Genomic DNA, 18,277 nt, shown 5'->3' with positions numbered 1-18,277 from the left:
GAGACTGCCAGAGGTCAGGACAACAGGACCTCCGATTTGACACACTGAGCTCAATCAGAGAAGTAGTTTGTGAACCAGGTGAGGCAGTCATTTGAGAAACAAAGGCTGTTGAGTCTGCAGTGCAGAATGTGGTGATTGACAGAGTCAAAAGCCTTGGCCAGGTCGATGAATACGGCTGCATAGTAATGTCTCTTATCGTTTGCGGTTATAATATTGTTTAGGACCTTTAGAGTGGATGAGGTGCACCCATGACCAGCTCTGAAACCAGATTGCTATAGCAGAGAAGGTACGGTGGGATTTGAAATGGTCAGTAATCTGTTTGCTAACTTGGCTTTCGAAGACCTTAGAAAGGCAGGTTAGGATAGATATAGGTCTGTAGCAGTTTGGGTCTATAGTGTCTCCCCCCTTGAAGAGGGGGATGATCACGGCAGCTTTCCAATCTTAGGGAATCTCAGACGATACGAAAGAGAGGTTGAATAGGCTAGTAATAGGGGTTGCAACAATTTCGGCAGATTGTCTAGCCCGGCTGATTTGTAGGGGTCCAGATTTTGCAGCTCTTTCAGAACATCAGCTATCTGGATTTGGGTGAAGGGCAGTTGACCGGGGTAGGGGTAGCCAGGTGGAAAGCATGGCCAGCTGTAGAAAAATGCTTATTGAAATTCTCAATTATAGTAGATTTATTGGTGGTGACAGTGTTTCCTAGCCTCAGTGCAGTGGGCCGCTGGGAGGAGGTGCTCTTATTCTCCATAGACTTTACAGTGTCCGAGAACTTTTTTGAGTTTGTGCTACAGGATGCAAATTTATGTTTGAAAAAGCTAGCCTTAGCTTTCCTAACTGCCTGTGTATATTGGTTCCTAACTTCCCTGAAAAGTTGCATATCACGGGGGCTATTCGATGCTAATGCAGTACGCCACAGGATGTTTTTGTGCTGGTCAAGGGCAGTCAGGTCTGGAGTGAACCAAGGGCTATATCTGTTCCTGGTTCTACATTTTTTGAATGGGGCATGCTTATGAGCGAATTTATGAAAGCACCCGAATGTCCATTGAGAACGCACAACGACTATACTATTTAGCTAAGAATGATGTGAATAATCAAGTCAATAAACATTGGGTAGTTAGTTAGCCTATAGTTAATATACTGGCTTGTTTGATGTATAAGTAGCCAAATAACATTAGGTAGCTAGCTAACATACTGCTGTAATGATATGCTAAGTGGCTCTTAAGGACAGCGTAGCTAACAAATTGTCAGCCAACATAACATGTAAGGTAACTTATTTGAAAAGGAACTACTTTATTACATTGCTAAACATTTTGTTAACATTTGTCATAATTAGTTAAAGCAATGAATTTGTATCCACTATCGTTGGACTTAGGCTCCATATTTTCTGCCATTTTTTTCAAATCTGAAAACGATGTGAAGCCACGACCATTTCCTGAAGAATTGCATTATGGGCCCTAAAGTATAGAAATAGTGTCCTTTGCGTGTATACTTCATATTTTGGCAAATTTAGTACAACATCCGGGAACTTTTGGCATACTAACTATATCCATACTATGACCATTAAGCATATGACCATATATTCAATTCACGACACAAATAGTACAGTTAGTGTGGATAGTATGAGTATTCGAACACAGCATATATCTTTTTTACTTTTTAAAATGTAGATGTTCCAAAGGCCTGCACCAGTGGCATGTTGACAACAGGACAAAATGGGGCATGTCAGTCAGAGCACATTCACCTAATTATCCAAATAAAAGTCCAACTATGATGTGATGGCAATCATCGTCATCCCAGTTTCGAAAGGAAGATCCTCTGACTCACTTCCATTGCTGATGGCCGTGATACCTCGATAGAAATCCTCGAAGCTGATCACCCCCAGCCCACTAGGATCCAGGAACTTGGTCAGATCCTTCACCTGTAATATAGACCCAACCATGAGAGACCTTTCAAACACATCAATCATAAAGCTCACTTCACACTATAATTAAATCAGCTTTGTTGCCTGAATGCTTTATGAATCAATCAGATTGCATTCTGTCCAAATGAACGTGATGTAACAGGCAATGAGCACACAGGGTAAAACTGAGCAAATTGAATTAAGAAACAGGGGACAGCATCCAAATTGAAAAGGTTGTGGCTTTGCTATCTCAGAGTACATCTGAAAATGAACTACCTAAAACGACTGATATTTCATTGAGCTCAGTCACGTCATGGAAAAATTTCTAGGGCTGTAAAAACATCCTTGAAAATCGTCAAAATCACAAAACTGTCTCACTGAGGCTTCTGTGGTTAGGCTACTTCAACTGGTATGTTTCTTTCCAAGACGAGACAATAGGAACCAATACAAAAGTTATTTGTTTCTGCACATGTAGACATTGATTTCTTAACTCTTTTATAAAATGTACATATAAATATGTGCTTCAATTTTACAGGGTTGCAGTGTCCTCAGACAAGGTAACCAGGGTTGAGCTCCAAGTGTCTCGCCTCCCTCAACACAAGGCCAACACTTCTAGGCCTACATAAAGCAAAACACACACACACACAAACACAGAAACAAAACCTGGCTACACAACTTGAAATGCCCAACTTGCAGCAATAAAGATTTATATAACCAAAGACACAGTGTGCACCTAACCCGGCACTCAAATGACAGGACACTGTACAATCAATCATTTATTTGATGTCCCACATCCATTCCCCGGGTAACCTGGCAACAAGTGAGGTGGTATCCAGGGAGATAGGCCAACAAGTGTGTGTGCTTTACACCCCAATGATGTATTTGGCATAGACCTCAAGAGCATTGTAGACATTATAGCATTATAGACATTGTCTTGGAATGTTTGGAATGCACTTCATTGTTTTGGTTTCTTAAGAATAAGCTCAGAAGAATAATCACTTCTAGTTGTGACCCAAATTCTTACATTTTTGGGGGGTTAAGTTTAAAAGTCGTTCCCTGGAGCTTTAACCGTGGCGCCCTTGGCAACCCAGAATATGATCAGGCTTTTCCTAGAAATGAGAGATACAAGTGCGGCATGTTGCGATTAAAAATGTCCCATACTCATTACGGTGTCATTCCATGCATGTATCATTTACAATTAGCTGGGAGGGTAGGGAAGTTTGTGGGCAAAACACAAGCGTAGGCCTTGGGAAAACCTTCAACTTCAACATGAGAATAGATGACACAAAACCAAAGTACAACCCTGATTGGTTTTTGCATTTTTTTAATAGGCATTCCTGTTTTGCACTTTTGAATCGGTTACATACATCCAAACAGTCATTCTGCTTAGAAAATGTGAGCTCCATCTCTAACAGCTTACAGTCGTGGCCAAAAGTTTTGAGAATTACACAAATATTAATTTCCACAAAGTTTGCTGCTTCAGTGTCTTTAGATATTTGTCAGATGTTACTATGGAATACTGAAGTATAATTACAAGCATTTCATAAGTGTCAAAAGCTTTTATTGACAATTACATGAAGTTGATGCAAATATTAAATATTTGCAGAGTCAATATTTGCAGTGTTGAGCATTCATTTTCAAGACCTCTGCAATCCGCCCAGGCATGCTGTCAATTACCTTCTGGGCCACATCCAGATTGATGGCAGCCCATTCTTGCATAATCAATGCTTGGAGTTTGTCAGAATTTGTGGGTTTTTGTTTGTTTTTGAGGATTGACCACAAGTTCTCAATGGGATTAGGGTCTGGGGAGTTTCCTGGCCGTGGACCCAAAATATCAATGTTTTGTTCCCCGAGCCACTGAGTTATCACTTTTGCCTTATGGCAAGGTGCTCCGTCATGCTGGAAAAGGACTAATGGTAGCGCTCACCTTATCTTCTCCGGACAAGCTTTTTTCCAGATGCCCCAAACAATCAGAAAGGAGATTCATCAGAGAAAATTACTTTACCCCAGTCCTCAGCCATCCAATCCCTGTACTTTTGGCAGAATATCAGTCTGTCCCTGATGTTTTTCCTGGAGAGAAGTGGCTTCTTTGCTGCCCTTCTTGACACCAGGCCTTCCTCCAAAAGTCTTCGCCTCACTGTGCATGCAGATGCACTCACACCTGCCTGCTGCCATTCCTGAGCAAGCTCTGTACTGGTGGTGCCCCGATCCCGCAGCTGAATCAACTTTAGACGGTCCTGGCGCTTGCTGGACTTTCTTGGGCGCCCTTAAGCCTTCTTCACAACAATTGAACCGCTCTCCTTGAAGTTCTTGATGATCCGATAAATGGTTGATTTAGGTGCAATCTTACTGGCAGCAATATCCTTGCCTGTGAAGCCTTTTTTGTGCAAAGCAATGATGACGGCATGTATTTCCTTGCAGTTAACCATGATTGACACACCTGTGTTAACGACAGAATCACTGACATGATGTCAGATGGTCCTTTTGTGGCAGGGCTGAAATGCAGTGGAAATGTTTTGGGGGGATTCAGTTCATTTGCATGGCAAAGAGGGAATTTGCAATTAATTGCAATTCATCTTATCACTCTTCATTACATTGTGGAGGATATGCAAATTGCCATCATACAAACTGAGGCAGCAGACTTTGTGAAAATTAATATTTGTGTCATTCTCAAAACTTTTGGCCACGACTACAGAGCGGGAGCAGCTGAAACTCTTAGCAAACTGTCGATTGACTGAGATTTACAGCCCTCAAGGTGATAGACCGACATATGTTTCCAGCTAGTCGATTAAACTCAGCTGACGTTATAGAGGTGAGATGGGAGCGGTTTGCCTTGTTTTGTGGTTTAACACTAAAATTATGTAAGAGTTCAGGTTAAATGTTACAGTCAAGCCCTTCCTGCTCCCCATCTCTGCTATGCAAATCTTCCATAAATTAGGTTGACCAGGGGGTGGGTGGTAGTGAATAAATGGGTCGTTTAAAGCGGTTGCAGATATTTTAACAGCAGAGAATGAGATGGAGTTTGACATTTCAGAGGTGAGAGTGGGTGTTCCCCCGCAATGGAGCTTTTTACTTGATTCCCTTTGGCCAGTCGACCTGAGGGCAGGGTCACTATAACACACAGGAAACACCTCTCTTCACACCTCGAGTAAGAGAGTGGGTGAGACCAGCACCCATCTACCAATAGGTGCCTTTCTTTACGAGGCATTGCAAAAACAAAAACTGGTCTTTGAAATTCACTGCTCGATTGAGGGACCTTACAGATAATTGTATGTGAGGGGTACAGAGATGAGGTAGTCATTCAAAAACCTTAAATATGCACTATGCAGAAATCATGCCGCCATTTCCTGGATACTAAAATTAGAATTATTCGCTTAATTTCAGTTTATGTGACAAAATAAGCAAGAATAGTGTAGAGAATCATTCTACCATTGCTGTGAAATATCTTTTCCATAACCAAAAATATTTTATTTTCAGCCGTTTGAAGCTAGTGTACAAAACTGAAAGTAAAAAAACTAAACTTAAGGGAAACACATAAAAAGCACATAGAAAAGATACCGCTTCTTAGACTTGTTTTCAATGAGAATGACAGATCTATAACATTTCTATTTGAGTTTGGACAGGTCGCCCAAACATTTACATATTGCAGCTTTAATCACTATTATCGCACACAGTTGGGAGTCCATGCAACTTATTATGTGACTTGTTAAGCACATTTTTACTCCTCAACTTATTTAGGCTTGCCATGACAAAAGGGATTAAATACTTAGACTCAAGTCGTCCCCTTTTCATGTTTAATTAATTTGTAGCAATAAAAAAATTAAAAACATGAATCCACTTTGGCATCATGGGGTATTGTGTGTAGGCCAGTGACAAAAAACCTATATTTAATCCATTTTAAATTCAAGCTGAAACACAACAAAATTTTGAAAAAGTCAAGGGGTGTGTATACTTTCTGAAGGCACTGTATTATCTGTCCTCTTCTTGTTCACTGTTCTCTCCTCCCACTCAGCCACACTGTTGCCTGATTGTCACACCACAAGATCACTAGCTCCTCTTCCTGGAATAAATCTGGGATGGGATTTGCATTCAACCCCAACCCCATTAAAGGATCACGATAACAATGCAAATATCAGATATCTGATATCACACCATACATGCAATTTCTTCACCCATCTACAATGATCAATTCAGGGAATGTCCTATACAGGCCGAGCAGTGTGAAGTTAACTAGGCTAGAAATGAATTCTCCTCTGCTCAGACCTACTTGTGAAACATTTTTGGTTACACACAAGAGACTTGCCAAGAGCTTTCACCACAAGGAAAATACAATTATTTGTGAAGCTTACAGGCAAAATAAAAAGCTACAAGGAACGACAACATTTACAACATTTACAGTGCCTTGCGAAAGTATTCGGCCCCCTTGAACTTTGCGACCTTTTGACACATTTCAGGCTTCAAACATAAAGATATAAAACTGTATTTTTTTGAAGAATCAACAACAAGTGGGACACAATCATGAAGTGGAACGACATTTATTGGATATTTCAAACTTTTTTAACAAATCAAAAACTGAAAAATTGGGGGTGCAAAATTATTCAGCCCCTTTACTTTCAGTGCAGCAAACTCTCTCCAGAAGTTCAGTGAGGATCTCTGAATGATCCAATGTTGACCTAAATGACTAATGATGATAAATACAATCAACCTGTGTGTAATCAAGTCTCCGTATAAATGCACCTGCACTGTGATAGTCTCAGAGGTCCGTCAAAAGCGCAGAGAGCATCATGAAGAACAAGGAACACACCAGGCAGGTCCAAGATACTGTTGTGAAGAAGTTTAAAGCCGGATTTGGATACAAAAATATTTCCCAAGCTTTAACCTCTTGGATCTCTAGGGGCGCTATTTCATTTTTGGATAAAAAACGTTCCCGTTTTAAGCGCAATATTTTGTCACGAAAAGATGCTCGACTATGCATATTATTGACCGTTTTGGAAAGAAAACACTCTGAAGTTTCAGAATCTGCAAAGATATTGTCTGTAAGTGCCCCAGAACTCATTCTACAGGCGAAAACAAGATGATGCGTCAACCAGGAAATGAGCAGAATCTCTGAAGCTCTGTTTTCCATTGTCTCCTTATATGGCTGTGATTGCGCAAGGAATGAGCCTACACTTTCTGTCGTTCCCCCAAGGTCTTAGCAGCATTGTGACGTATTTGTAGGCATATCATTGGAAGATTGACCATAAGAGACTACATTTTCCAAGTGTCCGCCTGGTGTCCTGCGTGGAAATCGGTGCGCAAAGCCAGGTGCTGGTATTTTTCCATTTGATTGAGGGGAGAAACCATGCTTCCACGAACGATATATCATTGAAGAGATATGTGAAAAACACCTTGAGGATTGATTCTAAACAACGTTTGCCATGTTGTCAGTCGATATTATGGAGTTAATTTGGAAAAAAGTTCGCGTTTTGAGGACTGAATTTGCGTTTTTTTTTTGGTAGCCAAATGGAATGTAGAAAACGGAGCTATTTCTAATACACATTAATCTTTTTTGGAAAAACTGAGCATCTGCTATCTAACTGAGAGTCTCCTCATTGAAAACATCCGAAGTTCTTCAAAGGTAAATTATTTTATTTGAAGGCTTCGCTAAATGCTACGCTAGCTAGCTACTTTTACACAAATAATTGTTTTCCTATGGTTGAGAAGCATATTTTGAAAATCTGAGATGACAGTGTTGTTTACAAAAGGCTAAGCTTGAGAGATGGCATATTTATTTCATTTCATTTGCGATTTTCATGAATAGTTAACGTTGCGTTATGGTAATGAGCTTGAGTCTGTATTCCTGATACCGGATCCGGGATGGGGAGATCAGAGAGGTTAAACATCCCAAGGAGCACTGTGCAAGCAATAATATTGAAATGGAAGGAGTATCAGACCACTGCAAATCTACCAAGACCTGGCCGTCCCTCTAAACTTTCAGCTCATACAAGGAGAAGACTGATCAGAGATGCAGCCAAGAGGCCCATGATCACTCTGGATGAACTGCAGAGATCGACAGCTGAGGTGGGAGACTCTGTCCATAGGACAACAATCAGTCGTATATTGCACAAATCTGGCCTTTATGGAAGAGTGGCAAGAAGAAAGCCATTTCTTAAAGATATCCATAAAAAGTGTTGTTTAAAGTTTGCCACAAGCCACCTGGGAGACACACCAAACGTGGAAGAAGGTGCTCTGGTCAGATGAAACCAAAATGGAACTTTCTGGCAACAATGCAAACGTTATGTTTGGCGTAAAAGCAACACAGCTGAACACACCATCCCCACTGTCAAACATGGTGGTGGCAGCATCATGGTTTGGGCCTGCTTTTCTTCAGCAGGGACAGGGAAGATGGTTAAAATTGATGGGAAGATGGATGGAGCCAAATACAGGACCATTCTGGAAGAAAACCTGATGGAGTCTGCAAAAGACCTGAGACTGGGACGGAGATTTGTCTTCCAACAAGACAATGATCCAAAACATAAAGTACACCACTAAAAATGGAATGGTTCAAAAATATACATATCCAGGTGTTAGAATGGCCAAGTCAAAGTCCAGACCTGAATCCAATCGAGAATCTGTGGAAAGAACTGAAAACTGCTGTTCACAAATGCTCTCCATCCAACCTCACTGAGCTCGAGCTGTTTTGCAAGGAGGAATGGGAAAAAATGTCAGTCTCTCGATGTGCAAAACTAATAGAGACATACCCCAAGCGACTTACAGCTGTAATCGCAGCAAAAGGTGGCGCAACAAAGTATTAACTTAAGGGGGCTGAATAATTTTGCACGCCCAATTTTTCAGTTTTTGATATGTTAAAAAAGTTTGAAATATCCAATAAATGTCGTTCCACTTCATGATTGTGTCCCACTTGTTGTTGATTATTCACAAAAAAATACAGTTTTATATCTCTATGTTTGAAGCCTGAAATGTGGCAAAAGGTCCGAATACTTTCGCAAGGCACTGTACCACATAGAGAAGATAAGTTGCTATAAACAAACTTTATAGGCCCACACTGGTTATGCTTAATGCCTTTATGGACTATATTTTGTTTATGGCATGGCATCTCACTCATTCACATGAATTATGGTGCAGACACCAGAAAGAGCAATGCATTTCTGCAACCTCATTACTGAGAAGGTTGGATTACCGCTGAGCAAGGAGGGAATAACCAAGCATTATCTGTATATAGGTTAGGACTAGAGGTCGACGATTATTCGGAATGGCCGATTAATTAGGGCCGATTTCAAGTTTTCATTACAATCGGAAATCGGTAATTTAGGATGCCGATTTTGCCCAAATGTAAAAAAAAAAAAAAACCTTTACACCTTAATTTAATCTTTATTTAACTAGGCAAGTCAGTTAAGAACACATTCTTATTTTCAATGACGGCCTAGGAACGGTGGATTAATTGCCTTGTTCAGGGGCAGAAAGACAGATTTTTACCTTGTCAGTTCAGGGATTCAATCTTGCAACCTTACGGTTAACTAGTCCAACGCTCTCACCACCTGCCTCAAGAGGAGCCCTTCTGTTACGCGAATGCAGTAAGAAGCCAAGGTAAGTTGCTAACTAGCATTAAACTTAATCAATCATAACTACACATGGTTGATGATATTACTAGTTTATCTAGCGTGTCCTGCATTGCATATAATCGATGCAGTGCGCAATCGCGAAAAAGGACTGTCGTTGCTTCAACGTGTACCTAACCATAAACATCAATGCCTTTCTTAAAATCAATACACAGAAATATATATTTTTAAACCTGCATATTTAGCTAAAATAAATCCAGGTTAGCAGGCAATATTAACCAGGTTGTCACGACTTCTGCCGAAGTTGGCTCCCCTGTCTGTTCGGGCGGTGCTCGGCGGTCGTCGTCACCGTCCTACTAGCCGCTACGATCCCTTTTTCGTTTGTCTGTTGGTTTTGTCTTATTAGTTTCACCTGTGTGTATTTTGGTTTAATTAGCTTCCCTATATGTAGTAGTTTGACCCGCCCTTGTTTTGTGCGGGATTGTCTTTTGTTACGTGTGTACATATTAGTTCGTAGTGTATTTTATTTTCTATACTGGACACCCTGTGGTTTTGGGTTGTCTGGTATAGTGTCCTGCGCCCTGTATTGTATTGGGCTTATCAGTTTGGTGTGCAATAGTAAAGCACTTTACTCCGTTACTCTCTCTCTGCGTCTGATTCCTGCACACCCACCTAGTCCCGCGTGACACAGGTGAAATTGTGTCACTTCTCTTGCGTTCATTGCATGCAGAGTCTACAGAGTATATGCAACAGTTTGGGCCGCCTTGCTCATTACGAACTAATTTGCCAGAATTTTACGTAATTATGACATAACATTGAAGGTTGTGCAATGTAACAGGAATATTTAGACTGATGGATGCCACCCGTTAGATAAAATACGGAACAGTTCTGTATTTCACTGAAAGAATAAATGTTTTGTTTTCGAGATTATAGTTTCCGGATTCGACCATATTAATGACCTAAGGCTCGTATTTCTGTGTGTTATTATGTTATAATTAAGTCTATGAATTGATAGAGCAGTCTGACTGAGGGATGGTGGGCACCAGCAAGCTCATAAGCATTCATTCAAAAAGCAATTTCGTGCGTTTTGCCAGCAGCTCTGCTGTTTATGAATTCAAGCCTATCAACTCCCGAGATTAGGCTGGTGTAACGATGTGATGTGAAATGGCTAGCTAGTTAGCGGGGTGCGCGCTAATAGCGTTTCAAACGTCACTTGCTGAGAATTGGAGTAGTTGTTCCCCTTGCTCTGCATGGGTTACGCTGCTTCGAGGGTGGCTGTTGTCGATGTGCATCCTGTTTCCATTGATCATCCTTGAGATGTTTCTACAACATTATTGTTGGTAAATTTACCTTTGGTAAATTCAATTGATTGGACATGATTTGGAAAGGCACACACCTGTCTATATAAGGTCCCACAGTTGACAATTAATGTCAGAGCAAAAACCAATCAATGAGGTCGAAGGAATTGTCAGTAGAGCTCCGAGATAGAACTGTGTAAAGGCACAGATCTGGTGAAGGGTACCAAAACATGTCTGCAGCACTGAAGGTCCCCAAGAACAGTGGCCTCCATCATTCTTAAAATGGAAGAAGTTTGGAACCACCAAGACCTTTCCTAGAGGTCAAACTGAGCAATCGGGAGAGAAGTGCCTTGGTCAGGGAGGTGACCAAGAACCCAATGGTCACTCTGGCAGAGCTTCAGAGGTCCTCTGTGGAGATGGAAGAACCTTCCAGAAGGACAACCATCTCTGCAGCACTCCACCAATCAGGCGTTTATGGTAGAGTGGCCAGATGGAAGCCACTCCTTAGCATCATGTCTTTCAGCGGCAGGGACTGGGAGACTCGTCAGCATCAAAGGAAAGATGAATGGAGCAAAGTAGAGAGAGATCCTTGATGAAAACCTGCTCCAGAGCACTCAGGACCTCAGACTGGGGTGAAGGTTCACCTTCCAACAGGACAATGACCCTCAGCACATAGCCAAGACGACACAGGAGTGGCTTCGGGACAAGTCTCTGAATGTCCATTAGTGGTCCAGCCAGAGCCTGGACGTGAGGTCATCACTGATGTTGGGCGATTAGGCCTGGCTCACAGTCAGCGTTCCAATTCATCCCAAAGGTGTTCGATGGGGTTGAGGTCAGGGCTCTGTGCAAGCCAGTCAAGTTCTTTCACACCAATCTCGACAAACCATTTCTGTACAGTGGTTCTTCCTGTAAAGGTTGCGTCATACTGCAGCACACCTTGGCACGTTATTTAAGTGTCAGCCATTGTTGCCATTAATGCTAGTTAGTGATAGTCTGATCACCAGAGGGTATCTTTGAGAAGCATTTGACAGTCTTTAATATTGTTTGTACTAGAGAATTTAAAACCTTTTGTAAGAACATAGTATATGGGATTAATTTGATTAATATTATGGTGTTTCTATTCCAAGAAAAACTTCAAATGAAACCCTCAGGGTTTCCGTTAGGAAAATATGGCGCTGTACAACGTGACCGGTCGGGAGTAGGCTACAGTACTAAGAGCAAAATAATCCTAACATTTTCACACCCTAATTGTAGTCTAACCAATACCCAAACGGATATTCAGTGAAAATCTCAATCTCAATCTCAATGTGCTTTAAATGCCACAATGTCACAAATAACTGAACACGCACAATTCTTAAAACTCTGAGAAGGGTAATAGGAGGTGATCTGCATTGCATATTAAACGTATTGCTATATTCCATGCGTTACTGTGTGTTACGATCCTCTCTCTCTCTCTCTCGCACACGCTGTCTTGATCTCTGAATGCTATGAAAAGCCAACGGAATTTACTCCTAAAATGCTGACCGGTTGCACACTCTATAACCACAGTTTATATTATTTTACCATGCTGGTCATCTATGAATGTTTGAAAAGCTTGAAAAATCAAGCTGCTTTAATATTTAATAATTTCTGCCCTCTGAATTCATATTCATGATATAAATAGGCCCATGTGCACCTTGATATTGGGGGTGCGCCATGCGGTCGTGCCTAACGGGGAACGGGGGTGTGCCATGCAGCCATACCTAACGGGGAAAAGGGGGATGGAGCAGGTCGGTCGCAACCCAGGCGGCCTGAAGATCCTAACTCTGGCGAGAGCCGAAGCCACCCTTCCGGCCCAAAACCACCCTTCCGGCCCAAAACCCTAAGTTCATATTCACTTTTAAACAACGCAATACTAATGTTTTAACTTAGGAAGAGTTCAGAAACCAATATTTGGTGGAATAACCCTGAATTTCAATCACAGCTTTCATGCGTCTTGGCATGCTCTACACCAGTCTATGCCACTCCTGGCTCAAAAATTCTAGTAGCACGGCCTGTGACCATCCATCTTCCTCTTGATCACATTCCAGAGGTTTTCAATGGGGTTCAGGTCTGGAGATCGGGCTGGCCATGACAGGGTCTTGGATCTGGTGGTCCTCCATCCACACCTTGATTGACCTGGCTGTGTGGCATGGAGCATTGTCCCGCTGGAAAAACCAATCCTCAGAGTTGGGGAACATTGTCAGAGCAGAAGGAAGCAAGTTTTCTTCCAGGACAACCTTGTATGTGGCTTGATTCATGAGTCCTTCACAAAGACACATTTCCACGAGTCCAGCCTTGCTGAGGTACCCACAGATCATCACCGATCCTCCACCAAATTTCACAGTGGGTGTGAGACCTGAAGAGACTTACAAGCCACAGTGTCTTGCACCCACTGTGAAATGTGGTGTAGGATCGGTGATGATCTGGGGGTGCCTCAGTAAGGCTGGAATCGGCCTTAACTATTTAGGGGTGGCAGGTAGCCTAGTGGTTAGATCATTGTAACTGAAAGGTTGCTGGATTGAATCCCAGAGCTGACAAGGTTAAAATCTGTCGTTCTGCCCCTGAACAAGGCAGTTAACCCACAGTTCCATCGGTAGGCTTGTAAAATAAGAATTTGTTCTTAACTGACTTGCCTAGTTAAATAACGGATAATGTGTGTGTGTAATATATATATATATATATATATATTACTGAGGCAAACTCTCTCCAGAAGTTCAGTGAGGATCTCTGAATGATCCAATGTTGACCTAAATGACTAATGATGATAAATACAATCCACCTGTGTGTAATCAAGTCTCCGTATAAATGCACCTGCACTGTGATAGTCTCAGAGCGCAGAGAGCATCATGAAGAACAAGGAACACACCAGGCAGGTTCGAAATACTGTTGTGAAGAAGTTTAAAGCCGGATTTGGATACAAAAAGATTTCCCAAGCTTTAAACATCCCAAGGAGCACTGTGCAAGCGATAATATTGAAATGGAAGGAGTATCAGACCACTGCAAATCTACCAAGACCTGGCCGTCCCTCTAAACTTTCAGCTCATACAAGGAGAAGACTGATCAGAGATGCAGCCAAGAGGCCCATGATCACTCTGGATGAACTGCAGAGATCGACAGCTGAGGTGGGAGACTCTGTCCATAGGACAACAATCAGTCGTATATTGCACAAATCTGGCCTTTATGGAAGAGTGGCAAGAAGAAAGCCATTTCTTAAAGATATCCATAAAAAGTGTTGTTTAAAGTTTGCCACAAGCCACCTGGGAGACACACCAAACGTGGAAGAAGGTGCTCTGGTCAGATGAAACCAAAATGGAACTTTCTGGCAACAATGCAAACGTTATGTTTGGCGTAAAAGCAACACAGCTGAACACACCATCCCCACTGTCAAACATGGTGGTGGCAGCATCATGGTTTGGGCCTGCTTTTCTTCAGCAGGGACAGGGAAGATGGTTAAAATTGATGGGAAGATGGATGGAGCCAAATACAGGACCATTCTGGAAGAAAACCTGATGGAGTCTGCAAAAGACCTGAGACTGGGACGGAGATTTGTCTTCCAACAAGACAATGATCCAAAACATAAAGTACACCACTAAAAATGGAATGGTTCAAAAATATACATATCCAGGTGTTAGAATGGCCAAGTCAAAGTCCAGACCTGAATCCAATCGAGAATCTGTGGAAAGAACTGAAAACTGCTGTTCACAAATGCTCTCCATCCAACCTCACTGAGCTCGAGCTGTTTTGCAAGGAGGAATGGGAAAAAATGTCAGTCTCTCGATGTGCAAAACTAATAGAGACATACCCCAAGCGACTTACAGCTGTAATCGCAGCAAAAGGTGGCGCAACAAAGTATTAACTTAAGGGGGCTGAATAATTTTGCACGCCCAATTTTTCAGTTTTTGATTTGTTAAAAAAGTTTGAAATATCCAATAAATGTCGTTCCACTTCATGATTGTGTCCCACTTGTTGTTGATTATTCACAAAAAAATAGTTTTATATCTTTATGTTTGAAGCCTGAAATGTGGCAAAAGGTCGCAAAGTTCAAGGGGGCCGAATACTTTCGCAAGGCACTGTACCACATAGAGAAGATAAGTTGCTATAAACAAACTTTATAGGCCCACACTGGTTATGCTTAATGCCTTTATGGACTATATTTTGTTTATGGCATGGCATCTCACTCATTCACATGAATTATGGTGCAGACACCAGAAAGAGCAATGCATTTCTGCAACCTCATTACTGAGAAGGTTGGATTACCGCTGAGCAAGGAGGGAATAACCAAGCATTATCTGTATATAGGTTAGGACTAGAGGTCGACGATTATTCGGAATGGCCGATTAATTAGGGCCGATTTCAAGTTTTCATTACAATCGGAAATCGGTAATTTAGGATGCCGATTTTGCCCAAATGTAAAAAAAAAAAAAAACCTTTACACCTTAATTTAATCTTTATTTAACTAGGCAAGTCAGTTAAGAACACATTCTTATTTTCAATGACGGCCTAGGAACGGTGGATTAATTGCCTTGTTCAGGGGCAGAAAGACAGATTTTTACCTTGTCAGTTCAGGGATTCAATCTTGCAACCTTACGGTTAACTAGTCCAACGCTCTCACCACCTGCCTCAAGAGGAGCCCTTCTGTTACGCGAATGCAGTAAGAAGCCAAGGTAAGTTGCTAACTAGCATTAAACTTAATCAATCATAACTACACATGGTTGATGATATTACTAGTTTATCTAGCGTGTCCTGCATTGCATATAATCGATGCAGTGCGCAATCGCGAAAAAGGACTGTCGTTGCTTCAACGTGTACCTAACCATAAACATCAATGCCTTTCTTAAAATCAATACACAGAAATATATATTTTTAAACCTGCATATTTAGCTAAAATAAATCCAGGTTAGCAGGCAATATTAACCAGGTTGTCACGACTTCTGCCGAAGTTGGCTCCCCTGTCTGTTCGGGCGGTGCTCGGCGGTCGTCGTCACCGTCCTACTAGCCGCTACGATCCCTTTTTCGTTTGTCTGTTGGTTTTGTCTTATTAGTTTCACCTGTGTGTATTTTGGTTTAATTAGCTTCCCTATATGTAGTAGTTTGACCCGCCCTTGTTTTGTGCGGGATTGTCTTTTGTTACGTGTGTACATATTAGTTCGTAGTGTATTTTATTTTCTATACTGGACACCCTGTGGTTTTGGGTTGTCTGGTATAGTGTCCTGCGCCCTGTATTGTATTGGGCTTATCAGTTTGGTGTGCAATAGTAAAGCACTTTACTCCGTTACTCTCTCTCTGCGTCTGATTCCTGCACACCCACCTAGTCCCGCGTGACACAGGTAAAATTGTGTCACTTCTCTTGCGTTCATTGCATGCAGAGTCTACAGAGTATATGCAACAGTTTGGGCCGCCTTGCTCATTACGAACTAATTTGCCAGAATTTTACGTAATTATGACATAACATTGAAGGTTGTGCAATGTAACAGGAATATTTAGACTGATGGATGCCACCCGTTAGATAAAATACGGAACAGTTCTGTATTTCACTGAAAGAATAAATGTTTTGTTTTCGAGATTATAGTTTCCGGATTCGACCATATTAATGACCTAAGGCTCGTATTTCTGTGTGTTATTATGTTATAATTAAGTCTATGAATTGATAGAGCAGTCTGACTGAGGGATGGTGGGCACCAGCAAGCTCATAAGCATTCATTCAAAAAGCAATTTCGTGCGTTTTGCCAGCAGCTCTGCTGTTTATGAATTCAAGCCTATCAACTCCCGAGATTAGGCTGGTGTAACGATGTGATGTGAAATGGCTAGCTAGTTAGCGGGGTGCGCGCTAATAGCGTTTCAAACGTCACTTGCTGAGAATTGGAGTAGTTGTTCCCCTTGCTCTGCATGGGTTACGCTGCTTCGAGGGTGGCTGTTGTCGATGTGCATCCTGTTTCCATTGATCATCCTTGAGATGTTTCTACAACATTATTGTTGGTAAATTTACCTTTGGTAAATTCAATTGATTGGACATGATTTGGAAAGGCACACACCTGTCTATATAAGGTCCCACAGTTGACAATTAATGTCAGAGCAAAAACCAATCAATGAGGTCGAAGGAATTGTCAGTAGAGCTCCGAGATAGAACTGTGTAAAGGCACAGATCTGGTGAAGGGTACCAAAACATGTCTGCAGCACTGAAGGTCCCCAAGAACAGTGGCCTCCATCATTCTTAAAATGGAAGAAGTTTGGAACCACCAAGACCTTTCCTAGAGGTCAAACTGAGCAATCGGGAGAGAAGTGCCTTGGTCAGGGAGGTGACCAAGAACCCAATGGTCACTCTGGCAGAGCTTCAGAGGTCCTCTGTGGAGATGGAAGAACCTTCCAGAAGGACAACCATCTCTGCAGCACTCCACCAATCAGGCGTTTATGGTAGAGTGGCCAGATGGAAGCCACTCCTTAGCATCATGTCTTTCAGCGGCAGGGACTGGGAGACTCGTCAGCATCAAAGGAAAGATGAATGGAGCAAAGTAGAGAGAGATCCTTGATGAAAACCTGCTCCAGAGCACTCAGGACCTCAGACTGGGGTGAAGGTTCACCTTCCAACAGGACAATGACCCTCAGCACATAGCCAAGACGACACAGGAGTGGCTTCGGGACAAGTCTCTGAATGTCCATTAGTGGTCCAGCCAGAGCCTGGACGTGAGGTCATCACTGATGTTGGGCGATTAGGCCTGGCTCACAGTCAGCGTTCCAATTCATCCCAAAGGTGTTCGATGGGGTTGAGGTCAGGGCTCTGTGCAAGCCAGTCAAGTTCTTTCACACCAATCTCGACAAACCATTTCTGTACAGTGGTTCTTCCTGTAAAGGTTGCGTCATACTGCAGCACACCTTGGCACGTTATTTAAGTGTCAGCCATTGTTGCCATTAATGCTAGTTAGTGATAGTCTGATCACCAGAGGGTATCTTTGAGAAGCATTTGACAGTCTTTAATATTGTTTGTACTAGAGAATTTAAAACCTTTTGTAAGAACATAGTATATGGGATTAATTTGATTAATATTATGGTGTTTCTATTCCAAGAAAAACTTCAAATGAAACCCTCAGGGTTTCCGTTAGGAAAATATGGCGCTGTACAACGTGACCGGTCGGGAGTAGGCTACAGTACTAAGAGCAAAATAATCCTAACATTTTCACACCCTAATTGTAGTCTAACCAATACCCAAACGGATATTCAGTGAAAATCTCAATCTCAATCTCAATGTGCTTTAAATGCCACAATGTCACAAATAACTGAACACGCACAATTCTTAAAACTCTGAGAAGGGTAATAGGAGGTGATCTGCATTGCATATTAAACGTATTGCTATATTCCATGCGTTACTGTGTGTTACGATCCTCTCTCTCTCTCTCTCGCACACGCTGTCTTGATCTCTGAATGCTATGAAAAGCCAACGGAATTTACTCCTAAAATGCTGACCGGTTGCACACTCTATAACCACAGTTTATATTATTTTACCA

At 41.9% G+C, this 18,277-nt stretch overlaps 1 protein-coding gene across 2 annotated transcripts in view; it reads right to left on the bottom strand.

The window, feature by feature from the left end:
* The window catches only part of LOC110499073 (rab11 family-interacting protein 3), a 124,781-nt gene that overhangs the window by 83,016 nt on the left and 23,488 nt on the right, over positions 1 to 18,277 (bottom strand). For both annotated transcript variants that reach the window (XM_021575951.2, XM_021575952.2), the window contains exon 2: positions 1,825 to 1,918. In XM_021575951.2, the coding sequence (XP_021431626.2) occupies positions 1,825 to 1,918 (94 nt within the window). The remainder of the gene's footprint in view (positions 1 to 1,824; positions 1,919 to 18,277) is intronic.

The sequence above is a fragment of the Oncorhynchus mykiss genome, chromosome 20 (genome assembly GCF_013265735.2).
Source record: "Oncorhynchus mykiss isolate Arlee chromosome 20, USDA_OmykA_1.1, whole genome shotgun sequence".
In the NCBI taxonomy this organism is placed as follows: Eukaryota; Metazoa; Chordata; class Actinopteri; order Salmoniformes; family Salmonidae; genus Oncorhynchus; species Oncorhynchus mykiss.
The sequence above is the reverse complement of the archived record's forward strand: the minus strand, read 5'-3'. Positions and strand labels throughout refer to the sequence as shown.